This window comes from Myxocyprinus asiaticus, chromosome 41, assembly GCF_019703515.2.
Source record: "Myxocyprinus asiaticus isolate MX2 ecotype Aquarium Trade chromosome 41, UBuf_Myxa_2, whole genome shotgun sequence".
Taxonomy (NCBI): Eukaryota; Metazoa; Chordata; class Actinopteri; order Cypriniformes; family Catostomidae; genus Myxocyprinus; species Myxocyprinus asiaticus.
Window position 1 is genome coordinate 6,840,575 of NC_059384.1, and position 17,073 is coordinate 6,857,647.

Genomic DNA, 17,073 nt, shown 5'->3' on the forward strand with positions numbered 1-17,073 from the left:
TATTCAGGTAATTTTCGATAAATATATTAACTTTAACTTTATAGATCAGCAATATTCTCTTCAAACTGTTGCTCCACCATGACAGTAGTCGGATTTAAAAAGTAAACTCACCATAGAAGCAGACAGTTCACTCTAATGTCCACTATATCGCCTCGTGGCAACGTTGAGAATGCAACGCAATATAAATTGTAGTCTGACACATTTTGGAACACAACAACACATGTAATCTACCTTCCACAGCTAGAAGCGTCTGCGCTCAAGTACTTGCGTAGAGTATGTTTCGGACTTAGGATTTTACAGACATACTTACACACTGCATTTCTCGGGCGCTAAAGATGCGTGGCAAGAGAAACATCTTAACAGGGACAGTCATGATGAGAAAGAACGGAAAGGCAAGCGAAGCCATGGTGGACATTACCGCCCAGAGGACAGCGAGACACACAATCTGCACAGCTGTGAACAGATGCATCCTCAGCGTCCGCACCTGAGGGGCACAAATCATTCAAGATTTACAATGGATTACAGTATTGCTTTCAGTGTGGCTAACTGCCACTCCTGGAATACCTATAACTTTTACAGGTAGGTACAGTATATATTTGAATTTGATATTAATGTATTATAAAAGAACATAAACGTTAAGACCATAAAGTATAACATACCAATCAAGAGCATCATGATACAGATTTGACAACACTTACAAAAAAGTACCATGATATTACTGTGGTTTATGGGTATGGTACCATGGTATTAACACAATGTTTTTTTTATTCATGTAGGATGTAAATACCCTGGTATATGAAAATGAATTCAGTGCCATAGTAGATATCAAAATTCCATGGTACTACTAAAAAGGATGCAATGATTCAAATTTTTGTGCTTATACTGTACCAATATCTATTTTATTTTTAACAACATCTGCTTATACCGATAGTTTGGTGATTCTGTTCCAGGTTCCAAAGTAACTGGTCTCTGAATTGGTAACTAGTAATTTAATTCTGAATGATGAAGCCTGTCCGTTTTCAGCTGAATCAGCCTCTGCTTTAGCTTTAAAAAACTCTTCATAATCTGTGTCAAGGTTTAACCTCCTGAGACCCCACATCCACATGCATGGACATAACGTTTGGCTTCGCTATAAGATATGCATAATTTAAATTAATTTAAACCAACTGATGTCAATTCAGGAGACTCTAGTCTGTCTTTTAAGGGTTGAACTTTCAAAGCACCTAGTCATGTGACAAAACAACATGGCGCAGATCTCAGCTGAGTGTCTTTGGGAGAAACGGCAACAAAACTACATCTGGTAACAAACCTCATCAAGTGTTTACATTAAAACCTGTTTGAGTCAAAAGAGCAGAGTGTCTAGTTTCATCTGATATGCCATTTTTAAAATTTCAATTTATCGTGAAACATCACGCTGTTAAACACAATGACCACGTACGTGGACTATAGGCTAATTTTCCTTAAAATATCCTATATTCATTGTGCATTATCACACTGAGAATCAACGGATGCATCCAAAAGCTGGAAAATTTTACTTTTAGAGGCTTTACATGGAGTTAGAATGAAAATAAGGTGCATTTCAAACTGTTTTGAGACCAGTGCAGATAGTCTCAAACTTGTGACACTGGAGGTCAAATTATTCCCTAATTAGTGAGCAAGGGAGAATCCTATAGCTTTCCTATGCAGCTAAGTGCATTCATTCCTAACATCCGGTCAAAAGTTCAGTTTCAGGCTGCAGATGTTTGGACCACTCAACATGTTTGGCAGACATGGACAATGGTAATCAGCACATTAATTCAGAATTTTTCTTGCAAAATTTTATTTTAACATGGTTAGCAGTGATTGGATGATGCTGGCCATTACTTTGAATCAGAATTATTTATGCTAATTTCTGATGTAATGTTTGTAAAGTCTCAAAAACATGAATAACCAACACTCCTGGAAACATAATAAACAATTTGATAAAAACAAATCTGACTTTCTATATCTTGGTATTATTTAAAATTTCAGTTTAGGAAAACTATCTGGTCTATTTCTTTTTTTTTTTTGCATGTTTCTTAGGGGCTACTAATTACAAATCAAAAATGGTTAATGGAAAATGCACACAGCAGTCATGCTCAGGTCTCAGGAGGTTAAGTAATCAAATTAGTTTTTAAGTACATATCTAGCATTACAAAGCTTACAAACTGCAACTCTGCCGTCATTGCCACCCAATTCCAAGTAATCCCCTTTTTGGCCCTTTTGACAGGAAATAATCAGGCCCCGCTCATCGGCTGTTTTAAAACATTCGACCGATGTCCAATAGTGCAGATAATTGCTTTTATTGGCTGATATTGACAAATGGGCAATATATCGGTGCATCTCTAACTACTTTCCGATTCCATCACTAAACCATGGTACCACCACAGTACATTTTCGTCAAAGAACAATGACTCAAAAAAAGTGTTTATTAATTAGCCAGTAATAATACAGATCTGTTAAAGTGGTCCTGACCTTGCGCACATAGGTGTGGTCGGGGTGGTATTTAGGGGGCATCAGGAGCAGCAGAATGCGTTCTGTCATCTGGATCCCATTCAGTGACATCACACCCATGTACAGGAAGATGCCAAAGAGCACAGCAATGGGGATTTGACGCAGGAGATCTCCAATTACTATTGAGAGACCTAAAAGCCAGAGACATTGTTTTGTAAAACAGTAATAGACATAGTCTTCTTTTAATTGATTGATTTCATACATTAAGTGTATGTGTACTGTACATAACCAACATATGTGTTACAGTAAAAATGTATAAATTAATACATTAGATAACAAAACCACAAAAACAAATGGCAAACAAATGATGCCAGAGCATTTCTCAAAACTAGCTTCTCTTTTGGAGTCATTTTTGCCATGATTTTAAACAACTGCAGTCTAGCGTTAATCAGATAATTACCCAAGCAAAAGGCAGACATGCAAATTCTTGTTACCCGTACATGCTTGAACACGTGCACTACCCGGCAGACCAATACTTTATATTTTAAATACTTAAATACTTTACATTTGTTGAAACCCACCTACAAGTATTGCCACCAGTAACCCGGTCACCCTCTGCTCCTTGACCTCCTGTATGCGAGGTTTGTCTCCAGGGGCGACGGCTTTGCTCATCACAGTAAGGGCATTGACATGGGTTACCGAGCGCACAGTGGCTGCAGCCATCCATGGCAAGCCAAACAGAGCGCTGGTGCTGCCCAGAGTTACGATGAGCAACAAGTCCAGATGGAAGCCGGAGCCCTTTACCAGCATGCGCTCTTTTTTACTGACTATCAGCCTACAAAAAAAAAAAAAAAAGCATCATGCTTTAATACTACCATCCACCCTGATGTTGTTCCAATCCCGTATTACTTTCTTCCCTTTAACACAACATTCAATATTATTAAGAATCTTGGGAATTTTTTTTAACAATATACAATGGAAGCATATTGTGTCCAGGGGCTGTCAAGTTCCAAAAAAGCACCACAAAAGTAGTCCATATGACTTGTACACTATATTCAAGTTCTTCTGAAACCATAAAATAGCTTTGTGTGAGGAACAGAGTGAAATTTAAGTCATAATTCATTGATAATCTAGCTTCCCTTCTGCTTACGTTCTCATCTCATTTGTTCATGCACATTTTCAAACTTGCCGCAACACTAAGGGAAACATTTCAGTGAAAAATTGGAATATAGTTTGGAACATGGAAGAAAGTCATATGTGTTTGAAATGGCATGAGGACCTGTAAATCATGAAAATATGTTCCTTTTTGGATGAACTACTCCTTTAAATACGAGTATGATAAAACAAAGCATGAACTCACGTGGTGATTTGTGTCTCCATAAAGATGAGGATGAAGACGAGCAAAGCAGGAAGAATGCTGGCAAACATCATCCAAATGGGGAACTGACCATCTGTGCCTAGAGGATTGACTATCCACCCTCGCTTATCAGGACTAGTCACGGAAAAACCTCTGGGGACACTAAGCTTCTGCAGGGTGGAGAATTAAAAAAAAAAAAAAAAGAATACACTTAAAAAATATAGCTGCAAGCAAAAATAAAAAAAATAAGTAAAAAATAATGATGAGTCAAGTCATTGCTTAGATACTGCTGTTGTTCTTGGAGGTTTTGAATGACAAATAATAATAATTTAGACATTTCTTTGGCATTGTCTGAAGACTTATGATAAGGAAGCAATGATACATAAAAAGTTTAGTTTTTACTGACTAAAGTGTTTTGACCACTATGTGGCATTGTCTATGAACTGTTTAGGTATCCTCAGGACATGTTGATGATGCTTCCCAAGTTTAATTTCAATGCAACAAAAAGTTGAAAAGATATGGACAGGAAAACTGTCTGACAACAAATTGGTATCCTATGACCCAAGAAATTCAAAGAGAGCTCAACCATAATTTTAGGCCAAATTATTTAAAAGTTATAAGCATAAATGTCCATTGATTGGATTTCTTGACCAATAGGTGGTCATGGTCCTAATGAAGCATACCAAGATTAATTTCAATACGACAAAGCATTGCCGAGACTCAGCGTTACTTCCTGCTTATTAGCGACAACACCAAATTTGTTACAGTGTAATTTGGTAATGCTTGCATAAATAAAAAAGCCAATGATAATTTGTGTGGTTCGGTCTGAAGATCATCTAAGGAAAATCTGCAGTAAATTGGACAAGTTTTACAGGGGGAGTATTGAAAAAAGATTAATCAAAGTCCAATATGGTGGCCACTTTAATGTAAGGGGTTCATTGCAATCACCATGAGGAGAGTAATCAGAGGAAATCAGAGATTTTTGTTTCTAGACCAAATGGTTCTAAAGTTAGAAGCAAATTAAATTTAATCTTTTTCCTATGTACAGATCAAAGGGCTGCCATACACTTGCATTTGCGAAGACTAATAATAAGAAAACTAACAGATTCAATACCCCTAAAAATACTGCTATAACTAGATTTTTATGATTGGTGATACGAGTGGCGCTTGCCAATATAAACGATGCAAAGGTAATGTGTTGTTGGTTGTTGCTAGGGTGTTCCAAGTGGTTGCTAGGTGGTTACTTACAAGGTGCTCCAAGTCAAAAGCACCCATTACCAAGCAAGGTCAGATATTAAGGGAGGCTAAGGGCAGAAATGCCACAAAAAATGCCCTCGTAATCAATTCCTGTTTTTTATTTGTAATATCTGCTATAGTTCTTAATATTCTATTATAGTTGTAGTTATACACTCACTGAGCACTTTATTAGGAACACTATGGTCCTAATGAAGTTCCTGTTTGTAGCCCATCCGCCTCAAGGTTCGACAAGTTGGGCATTCTGAGATGCTATTCTGCTCACTTTAATTGTACAGAGTGGTTATCTGAGTTACTGTAACCTTTCTGTCAGCTCAAACCAGTCTGGCCATTCTCCGTTGTCCTCTCTCATCAACAAGGCGTTTTTGTCCACAGAACTGCCGCTCACTGAATGTTTTTTGTTTTTTGGCACCATTCTGAGTAAATTCTAGAGACTGTTGTGTGTGAAAATCCCAGGAGATCAGCAGTTACAAAAATACTCAAACCAGCCCATCAGGTACCAACAATCATGCCACGGTCCAAATCAATGAGATCACATTTTTTCCTTATTTTGATGATTGATGTGAACATTAACTGAAGCTCCTGTCCCGTATCTGCGTGATTTTATGCATTACACTGCAATTGGATGATTAGATAATCACATGAATAAGTACAGGTGTACCTAATAAAGTGCTAAATGAGTGTATATACTATGGCATAACATGAATGTATATTTAATCCTAAAAGAGGTAAGAGGTAATACATTCTCAATGTTGAGAATTTGTATTAATTAATTGATTAAATTGATGTCTTTGACATAAAGGGATGAGACATGTTTTAAATTGTTAGAAAAACTGCCCCTTAAATGTAAAAGTTAATTTCTGATACTGCCACTGAGTCACTTATTTTGCTGGGGTCACTCCTACAATGCAAGTCTTCAGTCATTTTGTCATCCGCCATGTAAAAACCAAAAATCTGATCACTTAGAAAAGTTATAGCACACCCCTTCTAAACAAGCCACACGATTAAAGTATACAAAACCTCCTTAAGGGTTTGTTCAAATCCCTAAGTCCGAGCAATAGTAATATTGCTTTGTTGATGTTTTCCTTAGCAAGTTTAAATAATAAGTTCATCAAATCATCTGCTACTTGACAAGTATCCATTCTCACCTGTGTGTACGTGTCTTGAATGCTGTAGTCTACCAGAACCATTATAAGTATAGCGATAGGAACTCCAAAATCTCCAATAACTCTTCTTAGCTGTGATAAAAAAAAAAAAAAAGACATAAAAGACAACATGTTGCTTCTTTTCGACCAAAGGGGAAAAGTACAATCCTTTTAAATCACTCAATATTGGGTCACTTTATCAGATTGATCATATAACTTCTTACCCTGCCAGGAAAGAAGGCACTGTTTTTGAACTTGCGCAGATAGAAGGCGATGAAGAACGTTCCAGACATGAGCACCAATGAGAGAAGAGCAGTATTGGGCTCCCCAATAACGTTCACTGTCTCAAGTGTACTGCTGTTAACCGATAATGGACTTGAGGTAACGCTCTCCACGCTTGAGTTGTACATTGATCCATTCAGATCATCAATCACAGCAGAGCAGCGTTTTAGAGGATGCTCCTGGAAAATCTGTGGGGCAAGTAGACATCAAGAGGGCTTAGGAAAGAAACACTTTACACGTGCATGTTTTGGTCTTTACTAATTATATATGAAGACATCTCTGTATTAACACAATGGAGCATTATTGTTTATGCAGGCTGTCCTGAGTGGAGTGTGAACTTTGAGCAAGACTACCTTGACCAGTTTTGAGAAGGTCTCGTAGATGAAAATAAGTGAGATAAGGAAAGAGAAGATCTCCTGGGTGAAACGGGAGACAAACCGGACCATGAAGCTGCCCTCAAAAGCCACCATTACCACCACGATGATGATGAGCCAAAATCCAATCCACACCCGACCTGTCAGATACTCCATATTATTGCTCTTACAGAACTGCAGAAGATGAGAACAGAGGATAATTTAAAAAAGAAAAATGTAAAGACTGAACACTAATCAGCAGATAGTCAGTCGCTTCAAAGATTGATGCGCCGGTATTTTTGGACTGGTATATTCATTAAAACATTTCCCTTTGTGTTCCACATAACACAGAAAGTCATACAGGTTAGAACGAAATGAGCGTTAGTAAATTATGACAGAATTTCCATCTAAAGATGCTGATCCAGGATCACATCCAACCAGGCAAAATCACATCATCAAAGCTCACAACTTTCGATCCCTAAAGGGCAGGAAATTGTTTGCAACGAATTTGACATGGTCTAAGTGGTCCAAGGAACAACAGCATGAACTCACAGAGAAGAAGGCTTCTTCAAACACCAGGATTGGTCCAGAGAAGCCCACCACCAGAAGCGGCTGAGCCCCGAGCAGACAGAACAGCACGCCCTGAATACATGTGGCCACTATCAGCTCTGACACACCAATGAGCCCTTCAGTCTTCTCACCTGTATCCACAAGACAGAGCTCTAAATTAATTATTCATCAGTGATGTCATACAAAGTCAAAGGACACAAATACGGTCTAGAGTTTAAAGGTCATCTAATCTAAAATACTTATCACGATCAGAGTCATTAATTGCGACTATTAAATGGAACAGGTTTCTCGAACACTTCAATCATTGTTTAGGCAAAAAAAAAAAAAAGATCACACTATTGGTTGAGCCAATGTTGCCATGTTGGGTGGGTTGCAAACAGAACAATGTTTTGTTAGTGCCACACAGCCACAGTTTTTACACTTTTTGGGGAAATCAACCTACAAATGGCATAATTATAGTTCTCCCTGCATAACAACCTGGGATAGGAGAAAGTATTTTAACACTGAAAAGATTACACATATTAGTTTTAACAATCATTTCAAATAATGTACTAAAATCATTTCGTGTTATAAATAACATTCAACTGTTATTGATCTCATGCATTTTAAAAATTAATTTTGTAATGTTAAGACCTGGAGATCTTATCTATACTTACCCAGCAGCCCTCCAAATGTGATGGCAGGGGAAAGAGCGGCGAAATAGATAAAGATGACGGCAGCCATGCACTGGGCGTTCAGCGCATCTCTAAAGTCACTGATATACTTTGGGTAGCGTCGTTGGGCGTCACGGATCAGTCCACCAAACAGACGACCTGTACGTCGTAAAGGGTCGTCTTCTTGTTTAAAGGGTGCCAACAAGGCCTCTTATATACAAACAAGGAGAGAAGATGGGATACTATTAATAAAATAGGCTATTAGTGTAATAACCATAAAGGCTGCAAAAAATAAATAAATAAAAATAATTATTTCATGTTATCAAATATTATTTGATGGTTATTGATATAACCATGAAGGTTGAAAAAACAAAAAACAAACAACAAAAGCAAAATATAGTGTGTGTATATATATATACACACACACATATACATATATACACACACATATACATATATACACATACACATATACACATATATATATATATATATATATATATATATATATATATACTACACACACACACACACACACACACACACACACACACACACACATACATACATACATACACACACACACACACACACCCCTACCAGCCACAACATTAAAACCACCTGCCTAATATTGTGTAGGTCCCCCTCGTGTCACCAAAACAGCGTCAACCAGCATCTCAGAATAGCATTCTGAGATTATTTTCTTCTCACCACAATTGTACAGAGCGGTTATCTGAGTTACCGTAGACATTGTCTGTTCGAACCAGTCTGGCCATTCTCTGTTGACCTCTCTCATCAAGGCATTTCCATCCACAGAACTGCTGCTCACTGAATGTTTTTTGTTTTTTGGCACCATTCAGAGTAAATTCTAGAGACTGTTGTGTGTGAAAATCCCATGAGATCAGCAGTTACAGAAATACTCAAACCAGCCCATCTGGCACCAACAATCATGCCATGCTCCAAATCACTGAGATCACATTTTTTCCTCATTCTGATGGTTGATGTGAACATTAACTGAAGCTCCTGACCCGTATCTGCGTGATTTTATGCACTGCACCGCTGCCACGCGCTTGGCTGATTAGATAATCGCATGGATGATTGTTGGTGCCAGACGGGCTGGTTTGAGTATTTCTGTAACTGCTGAGCTCCCTGGATTTTCACACACAACAGTCTCTAGAATTTACTCAGAATGGTGCCAAAAACATCCAGTGAGGTGCAGTTCTGCACATGGAAACGCCTTGTTGATGAGAGAGGTCAACAGAGAATGGCCAGACTGGTTTTAACTGACAAAGTCTACGGTAACTGAGATAAGAACTCTGTACAATTGTGGTGAGAAGAATATAATAGAATAGCATTCTGAGATACAGTTTGGTGCTGTTTTGGCGGCATGAGGGGGACCTACACAATATTAGGCAGGTGGATTTAATATTGTAATGCTGATCGAGATATATATATATATATTTATATTCACACATACACACACACACACATATACGTATATAGTTAATATTAATAAAAAAATATAGGTATACAGTTGCAATCAAAATTATATGTAAGGCTACACAAGTAATTTTTTTAAAAACAAAATTGAGCCATCACTCTACAATGGCACTTAAGTTTTAAAATGTAAGTTTAGTGTCATAAGCAAAAATGTATTTCTATGCAAAGAATGCAATTAAATATAAGCTGTCACAAAAGCTAATAGAGAAGATTTCATTACACAAGAAAGGTTATGGCTAAAAGTACATTTCCAAGGCACTTCAATTTCCAATAGACAAAGTTGGCAGCACCATTCATACATTTTTTAAATATGGTACAACAGCAATGTTCTTGGGTGTGGAAAAAGCAAAACTTCACCAAGGGAAATGTTGACTTGAATATTCAAGAAGGAATTTGGAAAGACCTGAGGAGTCCTGGAAGAAGGTTTTATGGACATATAACACTAAACTGAAAATGAGTTTTAGACCCATGGGTCAGCAGTACATCTAGAGTAAGAAAGGCAAGGTGATGACAAGAACGACACCATCCCCACAGTAAAGCATGGAGGTGGGTCAGTCCTGTTATGGGGGTGTTTTGCTGCTGCAGGAAACAGCTATCCTGACTAAGTGACTGACGCCATGGATTCTTTCAGGTATCAGGCCATTTTGGCAAAAATGTGATGCCTTCAGTGTGTAGAAAGAAGCTCTGTGAACACTGGACTTTCCAGCAAGACAATAACACCAAGGATACATCCAAGTTGTCCAAAATCTGGTTCAGGGATAGGTCGTGGAATGTCCTTAAATGGCCCTTTCAGTCCATCATTAAAATCCCATTGCAAACCTTTGTTGGGATTTCAAGGGAGCAGTGGCAGCACAGAAACCAAAGAATGTCAATGAGCTGAAAGCTTTTGCTCATGAGAAATGTGTAAAAATTCTAATAGAGATGTGTCCGAAGCCTGAGAACACTTACCTTACACATTTATTTGATGTTATTAAGGGTAATGGATGCTCCACAAATGATTGACTTTTGGGGGTTGAATATTTTTGACGACATGTGGAGAGAATGTTATTTTTTATTTTAAAATTTGGGTAAACAACTCTTTGTTCTCAAAATCACTCAAAGGTGTATTAAAAACTTACTTTGACCGTTTACTGAGGATTTAGTTAAAGTGTTTTAATTCACATCACCAGAATGTATTGCTGGTCAGGGGGGTTGAATAATTTTGATTGCAACTGTATATCATATAATTATTTAATAAAATATAATTGGCTACTAATGAAATAACCATGAAGGTTGGAAAAAAAAACAAAAAAAACAAAAACAAAAAGACAAACACCAAAACAAAATACATTATAAAATAATAATAATAATAATAATAATAATAATAATTTAATAAAATAGGATACTGGTGAAAAAAAGAGAAAAAACAAACAAAAACAAAATCTGAATATACAATCAAATATAAAATGTATTAAATAATTAAAAATAATAATAATAATTTTATTATTTTTTTTTTATAAGATATAATTGGCTACTGGTAAAATAACCATGACTGCTGCAAATAAAAATAGTAATAATAATAAAAAATAAATAAATATATAAAATGTTAAATAAAATTAAATATGGAAAAACAATGTAAAATAAAATAAAAAGTTTAAATGCACTAAAAGCTGATGTAACTTTTTCCAGTGTTAAAATACTTTCTCCTATCCTACCTTAATATGCAGAGACAACTATAAGTAAGCCATTTATACATTTATTTTCTCAAACTGTAAAAACGGTCTTTGTGGCACTATAAAAATTCCTGTTTGTTTTGATGGGTGGGACTGTACGACTGTTTGAACAACAGCAGATGAGGGGCCTATTCGGAAAGCAGTTTTAAAAACATTGTTTATTTTTGCAATTCCATTCGGTGGCACTAGTGTCGCAGAAATTACATGCATCAGCTTTGAACAAAAAAAAAAATTATAAAAAAAGCAAAAGAAATTGAATTTGAACCAAAGTCAGCCCTGACAGAAGTTACAGAGATGATGGCAGACCTTTGTCCTCTAGGCTCTTGGGCTCTTTGGATAGCAGGGCCACCTCCTGCTCTTCTCTTCTGCGGAGCATCTCTCTTTGGAAGTGAGCAACAGAACGCAGGAGGTCTTCTCCGCCCATTTCTGATGGAGGGAGCACGATACTGCAGTCCAGGAAGCCATTGATGCCGTTGAGCAGGTCCTGCCGGTCATCTGCCAGGTATGCAGCTTCGTGAAATTGCTGGTGTGAGAATAGATCAATTTAACTCTCGATATTATTAATACAGCTAGTAACTATGCCTGGAATCAATAACAAGTCAACATATTTGCATAACTTCTCTACGACTAAAAACCTGCTCACAGTCCAAATTTTATGTGTTCTAACATATATATTCAAGTGTTTTTATTCGGGGTTAAATTTAAGTTAAGCTCAGTCGACAGCATTTGAGACAATGTTGATTACCAAAAAAAACTTTAGACTCATCCCTCCTTTTTTTTATTAAAAAAATAAATAAAATTAAATCAGGGTTACAGTGAGGCACTTACAATAGAAGTGAACGGGGCCAATCTATAAACATTAAAATACTGACAAGTTTTAACAGAAGAATGCAAGAGCTTTTATAAAATTATAAGCTTCACATTTCTGCCTTTAAATTCTAAAAAAATACTGTCCCCATTTCCTTGCATTGTAAGTGCCTCACTGTAACCTCTTTTTTTTTTTTTTTTTATAAAAGGAGGGACAAACTGAACTTCATTTTTGTAGTAATCAACATTATGTCACAAATGCTATCGATTGAGCTTAACTTGTATTGAACACAAAATATTACTTTAACTACCTGTACTTTGTTACAGTATAAGTAGCTTGTAGCTTGGGAAGCTACAGTTTCAAAGTAGCTTCCCCAACACTGTTTCTCACCTTGTCAGACATAAGAGTAGAAATGGTGCGTCCAATCTGGTGGTAGTCCATGTTGGTGCTGGGAGGTCCGAGCAGCACAAAGAGAAACCGCACAGGAACCGGGACCTCCAACACTGAGTCCAGCTGCACAGCCTCCTGAAGCCGAACAAATGCCATGGTGGGCTGTTCCAGGAAATCAACGCTGCCTGACAAAAGAGCAATGCATTTCAATTTACTCTTTTTATTTTTTTATTTTTTTTTAAATCAGACAATTAGTGTTGATAAAGTTAATTACAATGGTTAATGTTGATGAATATTGTATGAAGGTTACATGAAGAAAACAGGGCCCATATTTACAAAGATTTTTATCTTACCACTAGGCGTTCTACAAAGAGTTCCTAGCTTAAAACCTATTCACAAAACTGCTAAGAGAAAGTATTACTAAGGAAATCTTAAAGTAAGAGTAAGGCGGAGTTGACCTCGCTGCTATGGATGACGTCACGTTACACACACCACTTTTTCGGTTGATGAACATTTCTTCATCCTGTGCTGATGTAATGAAACGAGCGTGCATCCCGCCAACAGCATCAAAACACCAGGTAGTCCCGCGTTTGCCGTGATTCCCCCCTTTCTTCTCTGCAGCGAGCGCGCATCCACAGCAAAAAATACGCTATGATTTGTCGGATGATGTGAGATCTGGAGAGGGCATATATAGTTTGATAGATGGCGAAGGATATAAATTCCCAATTCATCTGCACTACACGGTTTCATTTTGCATGTGACATGGAGCGCAGAGTTGTTAAAACCTTTATTGCCGGTGTAATTGGGTTGTTTCAGTTTATGGGAGAGGTAACTGCATCTTTAAATTTACAATAATAAAAACACCCTTGTGATTCAGGCGATACATTTTTTAAAGGTCAATGTCAACATTTTTATATTTATAATATTATGATATTGTATTATTTAAATACTTTTAATTTTGATTCAGGAGATACCTTTTTAAAATGGTCAATGTCATAATAATATTCTAATATATTGCTTTTAATGTGGATTGACTACAGCAGCCATGCTTCGGATTGCTTGTGAGTCACTCTTAGGGAGTTAGAAGTCCTCAGGAGGACTTCTAAGCTGTCGTGGTTTAGGAGCTACTTTTAGCATTAAAATGCTTATTGAATTACTCTTATTCCTAAAATTAGGAGGGACACGCTCCTAAAGAGTTGATCCTAAATTTCCATGTTAGGAGCTACTTTAAGCCTTACGATTTTTTTGTGAATACGGGCCCATTTCTCTGAATTCCTATAGAATGCTTCCAAGTTATACTAATAACTTACCAACCAGTACGACAGTGGCCTCAGCATTTTCTGGAATTTTCTCTAGAAGCTTAAGTTCATGCTTGGATTTGGATTTGTGCATGCCAGTAGATGGAGTCGACTCTTTCTGCAAATAACAAAAGAAATGCATTTTTTATTTTTTCAGAAAAAATGTGAGTGGTGCTTGCCCAGGCAAAAATGCTAGGGTTTTGTTGGTGGCTTTCAGGGTGTTGCCATGTGGTTGCTAGGGTATTCTGAATGGTTGCTTACTGGCCTAAGTTAAAAGAGCCCTAAGTCGCTATGATATTCTAGTCATAAGCTATGACTCAGGTCCTGCCTTATTTTCACACATTTATTTGATTTAAGATATTCATGTCCATAGCATAAACAGTGCTGGACGAGTTATCTGCCAAAGTATAATTCTTAGGGTTAGGGCTTTCTTCAATAACCCAAGTATAAACAACATTAATATTTATGCTTGTCTTTGAAAGCACCACTGAAAATCATCAAAACCGTTTTAGGATTTATTAGGAGCAGTAAAATAAATTTAGGTTGATGAAGCAAAAAACACATTCACTCACTAGATAAGAGGCCAAAATAACATATATTATTAGTTGAGGATGACAAATAACTTAACTGAGATCTTTCCATCCAATTACCTCATTCTTCTCTATGTCAATGTGAAGTGTGCTGTCTTGACTGGCCCTTGAGGACCCCATGAGAGGCTCTGTGACGAAGGGTTCAGCGATGGACATGTGGATACTGCTGTTCTGGTGATGGGGCATCAGAGAGCCCAAACTCACTGTTGAGATGTTCCTGGGGAAGGAGCTGTGCTCTTTCTCATCACTAGGGTGACTGTAGAAGGGAGAGCATGGGAACCAGCAGGTAAGAGACTGCAAAGGTTCGAATGTGGATCTATAAGACTGTTGGCGGTATGGCGAATGGTATTAATGAGGGACAAAAGGGTAGCAACAGATTTAAAATATCAGGAGAAAATACCATATTAGGGTGAAAAATCTCATTCCCATAAATGTAATGTGAAAACAATAAAAGCTATACAGTATATATGGGTGTTTCTTTAACTTTGGGCAATTTCATGTCCCAGAGGTTGAGATATATATATTATATATAAACATATTTCAGCTGTTTTTCTTATTATATGAAGATCACATTAAAACTGACTTGGAAACTTTTAACCAGGCCTTCATCATTTTCAAAGGACTTTTATGTATTTTACTGTCCCACACCCTGAATTTCATTATAAATTAAAATCCATTACAAAAATACAAAATATAACATGTTTAAAACAATGATCATTTAAAAAAGGAGAAAATAAACAAACTATTTCAATATTTATTGTGTGAAAATTACTTCTATACATTTTTCAGAAATTATGACTGTCCCACAGGTGTCACCTCCCCAAACCCCAATGTTAGTGTACTTGGTAACCAAGTCGACAAAAGTGTCAGTGAAGAGCATGCTTGAGGTTAAACATGAGACAAGTGATGTATGAAGAAGAAAAAAAAAAAAAAAAAAAAAAAACTATCATTTGTGAACAGATTTTTATTGGGCGCATTTCAAATCAAGCTGTAAATTTGCCAAATTTTGCAAAAAGTGTGAAAATATTATTCATTTGTGTGCATTTAGGATACATAAAAAGTTTGCTTTAAAATTTGCCTCAGCAAGACAAGTCTGCGATTTTATTTCAAAGCGTTAAAAATGGCATTTCCATCATATTCATTTCAATCACAGAATTCTATTAAACAATACAGAATATGAGATGTGCTGGAAATTACACTGCGGGGGTAATTTTCATGACTTTCAGAAAAAAAAAAAAAAAGGGACATAAATGACAAAGCCGCTGTGATGCATGTACATACACTGTTGGATGTGTCAGAAGACAAATTACAATGCAAATATTTTTTATTTAATTTAATTAGAATGTGATTAGAATCTAAATTAATTTTAATTAATATTATAATTAAAATGTGCTTAATTGTTATGGAAATAATTAAAATATTTCTTAATGGTCCTAAAAATAGGCTTTTTCTTTCAGAAAATTTTTTGTCTTGATTTTGGGACACGGACATTTCTTTGTTAAGATTAACCATTTTAATGCTTTCTTTGGTGCAAATCAGACACAGAGAACTCTGAAACAAACAAATACTTATGCTTAATAAAATTTCAACTGTGATTATGTCTTTAAACGCTTCCTTATTTTAACTGACTTTAACTGTTCCCTCTTGCCATTTCTGTAATCATATAACATGCAATGCTCAAAAGATCAGCGTTACCTGTGTTTAACCAGGAGAGCGCGGAGGACATTGGCTCTGTCCTCGGCTTTGATCTGATCTGAGATGATCATCTGTTCTACCACCTGATGGGAGATACCAGGTAAAGTCTTCTGATCCAAGTCCAACAGCACCGCCCCTGATCAGAGCGATAAGAATTTAAGGTAACCATAAACCCATTTACACTTTACTATAATTTACAAGCCATTTCATGCATCATGATCGGACCTGTGTTGAAGAGGGACTGCTAACTTTTTGTAGCTAATAGGAGGCACGATTATGTGGCAAGGTGTTAAAGTAATAATGTATAGATAATGCAGATGAACAGCACATTCATTGTGTTCCAACCTGACATTGACTAAGGACTAAGCAGGTTCTCACCATGAGAGATGGTCTTTCTCAGCTCCAGCAGACTGCGGAAGGACAGCGAGGCAACATGTGGTTTACCCCATCGGTCCGTCTCCTCCTCAACATCCTCCTCAAACTTGATCCAGCGAGCCGTCTCTCTCCACTGCATTTCCTGGTTCTTATCCATGACCAGCTCATTCAGCTCCACAAACACCTGGTGCAGAAGAACACAGCCACAAAATGAATGAAGACTAAGACTGCTTATAATGATAAACATTAGAATTAGCACATTACAATGGAATGAATTAAAGGGCTTTCTTTAGAAGAATTATCAAGAAGAACAATAGAGGTGTGGGAGAAAATTCACATTTGATATAGTATCAATATTCTAACACCAAGAATCATTACTTTGTTATATTTTTCACATTAATATTATTGGGAAAAAAAGTGATTGAGCTCCACAAGCGTGTTAGAACATTATTTTTTTTCGACCAAAATGAAGACTAAAAGTCTAAAAAAAATAAATAAATAATAATAAAAAAAAACTTTTTATATGCAAGGATGTCATATAGATCTTCTGCACAGCTAGACTGCAAGAGTTTTCACATTTTTAAATAAATAAATAAAAAATGATGTTGGCGTGCCTAAG

The 17,073-nt window shown here is 36.7% G+C and overlaps 1 protein-coding gene across 3 annotated transcripts in view; it reads right to left on the reverse strand.

Moving 5' to 3' along the window:
- The window catches only part of slc4a2b (solute carrier family 4 member 2b), an 83,789-nt gene that overhangs the window by 6,942 nt on the left and 59,774 nt on the right, over positions 1 to 17,073 (reverse strand). For all 3 annotated transcript variants that reach the window (XM_051682350.1, XM_051682351.1, XM_051682352.1), the window contains 15 exons: positions 16,458 to 16,638; positions 16,080 to 16,215; positions 14,445 to 14,640; positions 13,807 to 13,912; positions 12,497 to 12,681; positions 11,605 to 11,821; positions 8,090 to 8,296; positions 7,416 to 7,564; positions 6,864 to 7,058; positions 6,453 to 6,698; positions 6,232 to 6,321; positions 3,833 to 3,999; positions 3,054 to 3,307; positions 2,494 to 2,663; positions 311 to 484 (listed from right to left, as the gene is read on the reverse strand). In XM_051682350.1, coding sequence (XP_051538310.1) covers positions 311 to 484; positions 2,494 to 2,663; positions 3,054 to 3,307; positions 3,833 to 3,999; positions 6,232 to 6,321; positions 6,453 to 6,698; positions 6,864 to 7,058; positions 7,416 to 7,564; positions 8,090 to 8,296; positions 11,605 to 11,821; positions 12,497 to 12,681; positions 13,807 to 13,912; positions 14,445 to 14,640; positions 16,080 to 16,215; positions 16,458 to 16,638 — 2,673 coding nt within the window. The remainder of the gene's footprint in view (positions 1 to 310; positions 485 to 2,493; positions 2,664 to 3,053; positions 3,308 to 3,832; positions 4,000 to 6,231; positions 6,322 to 6,452; positions 6,699 to 6,863; positions 7,059 to 7,415; positions 7,565 to 8,089; positions 8,297 to 11,604; positions 11,822 to 12,496; positions 12,682 to 13,806; positions 13,913 to 14,444; positions 14,641 to 16,079; positions 16,216 to 16,457; positions 16,639 to 17,073) is intronic.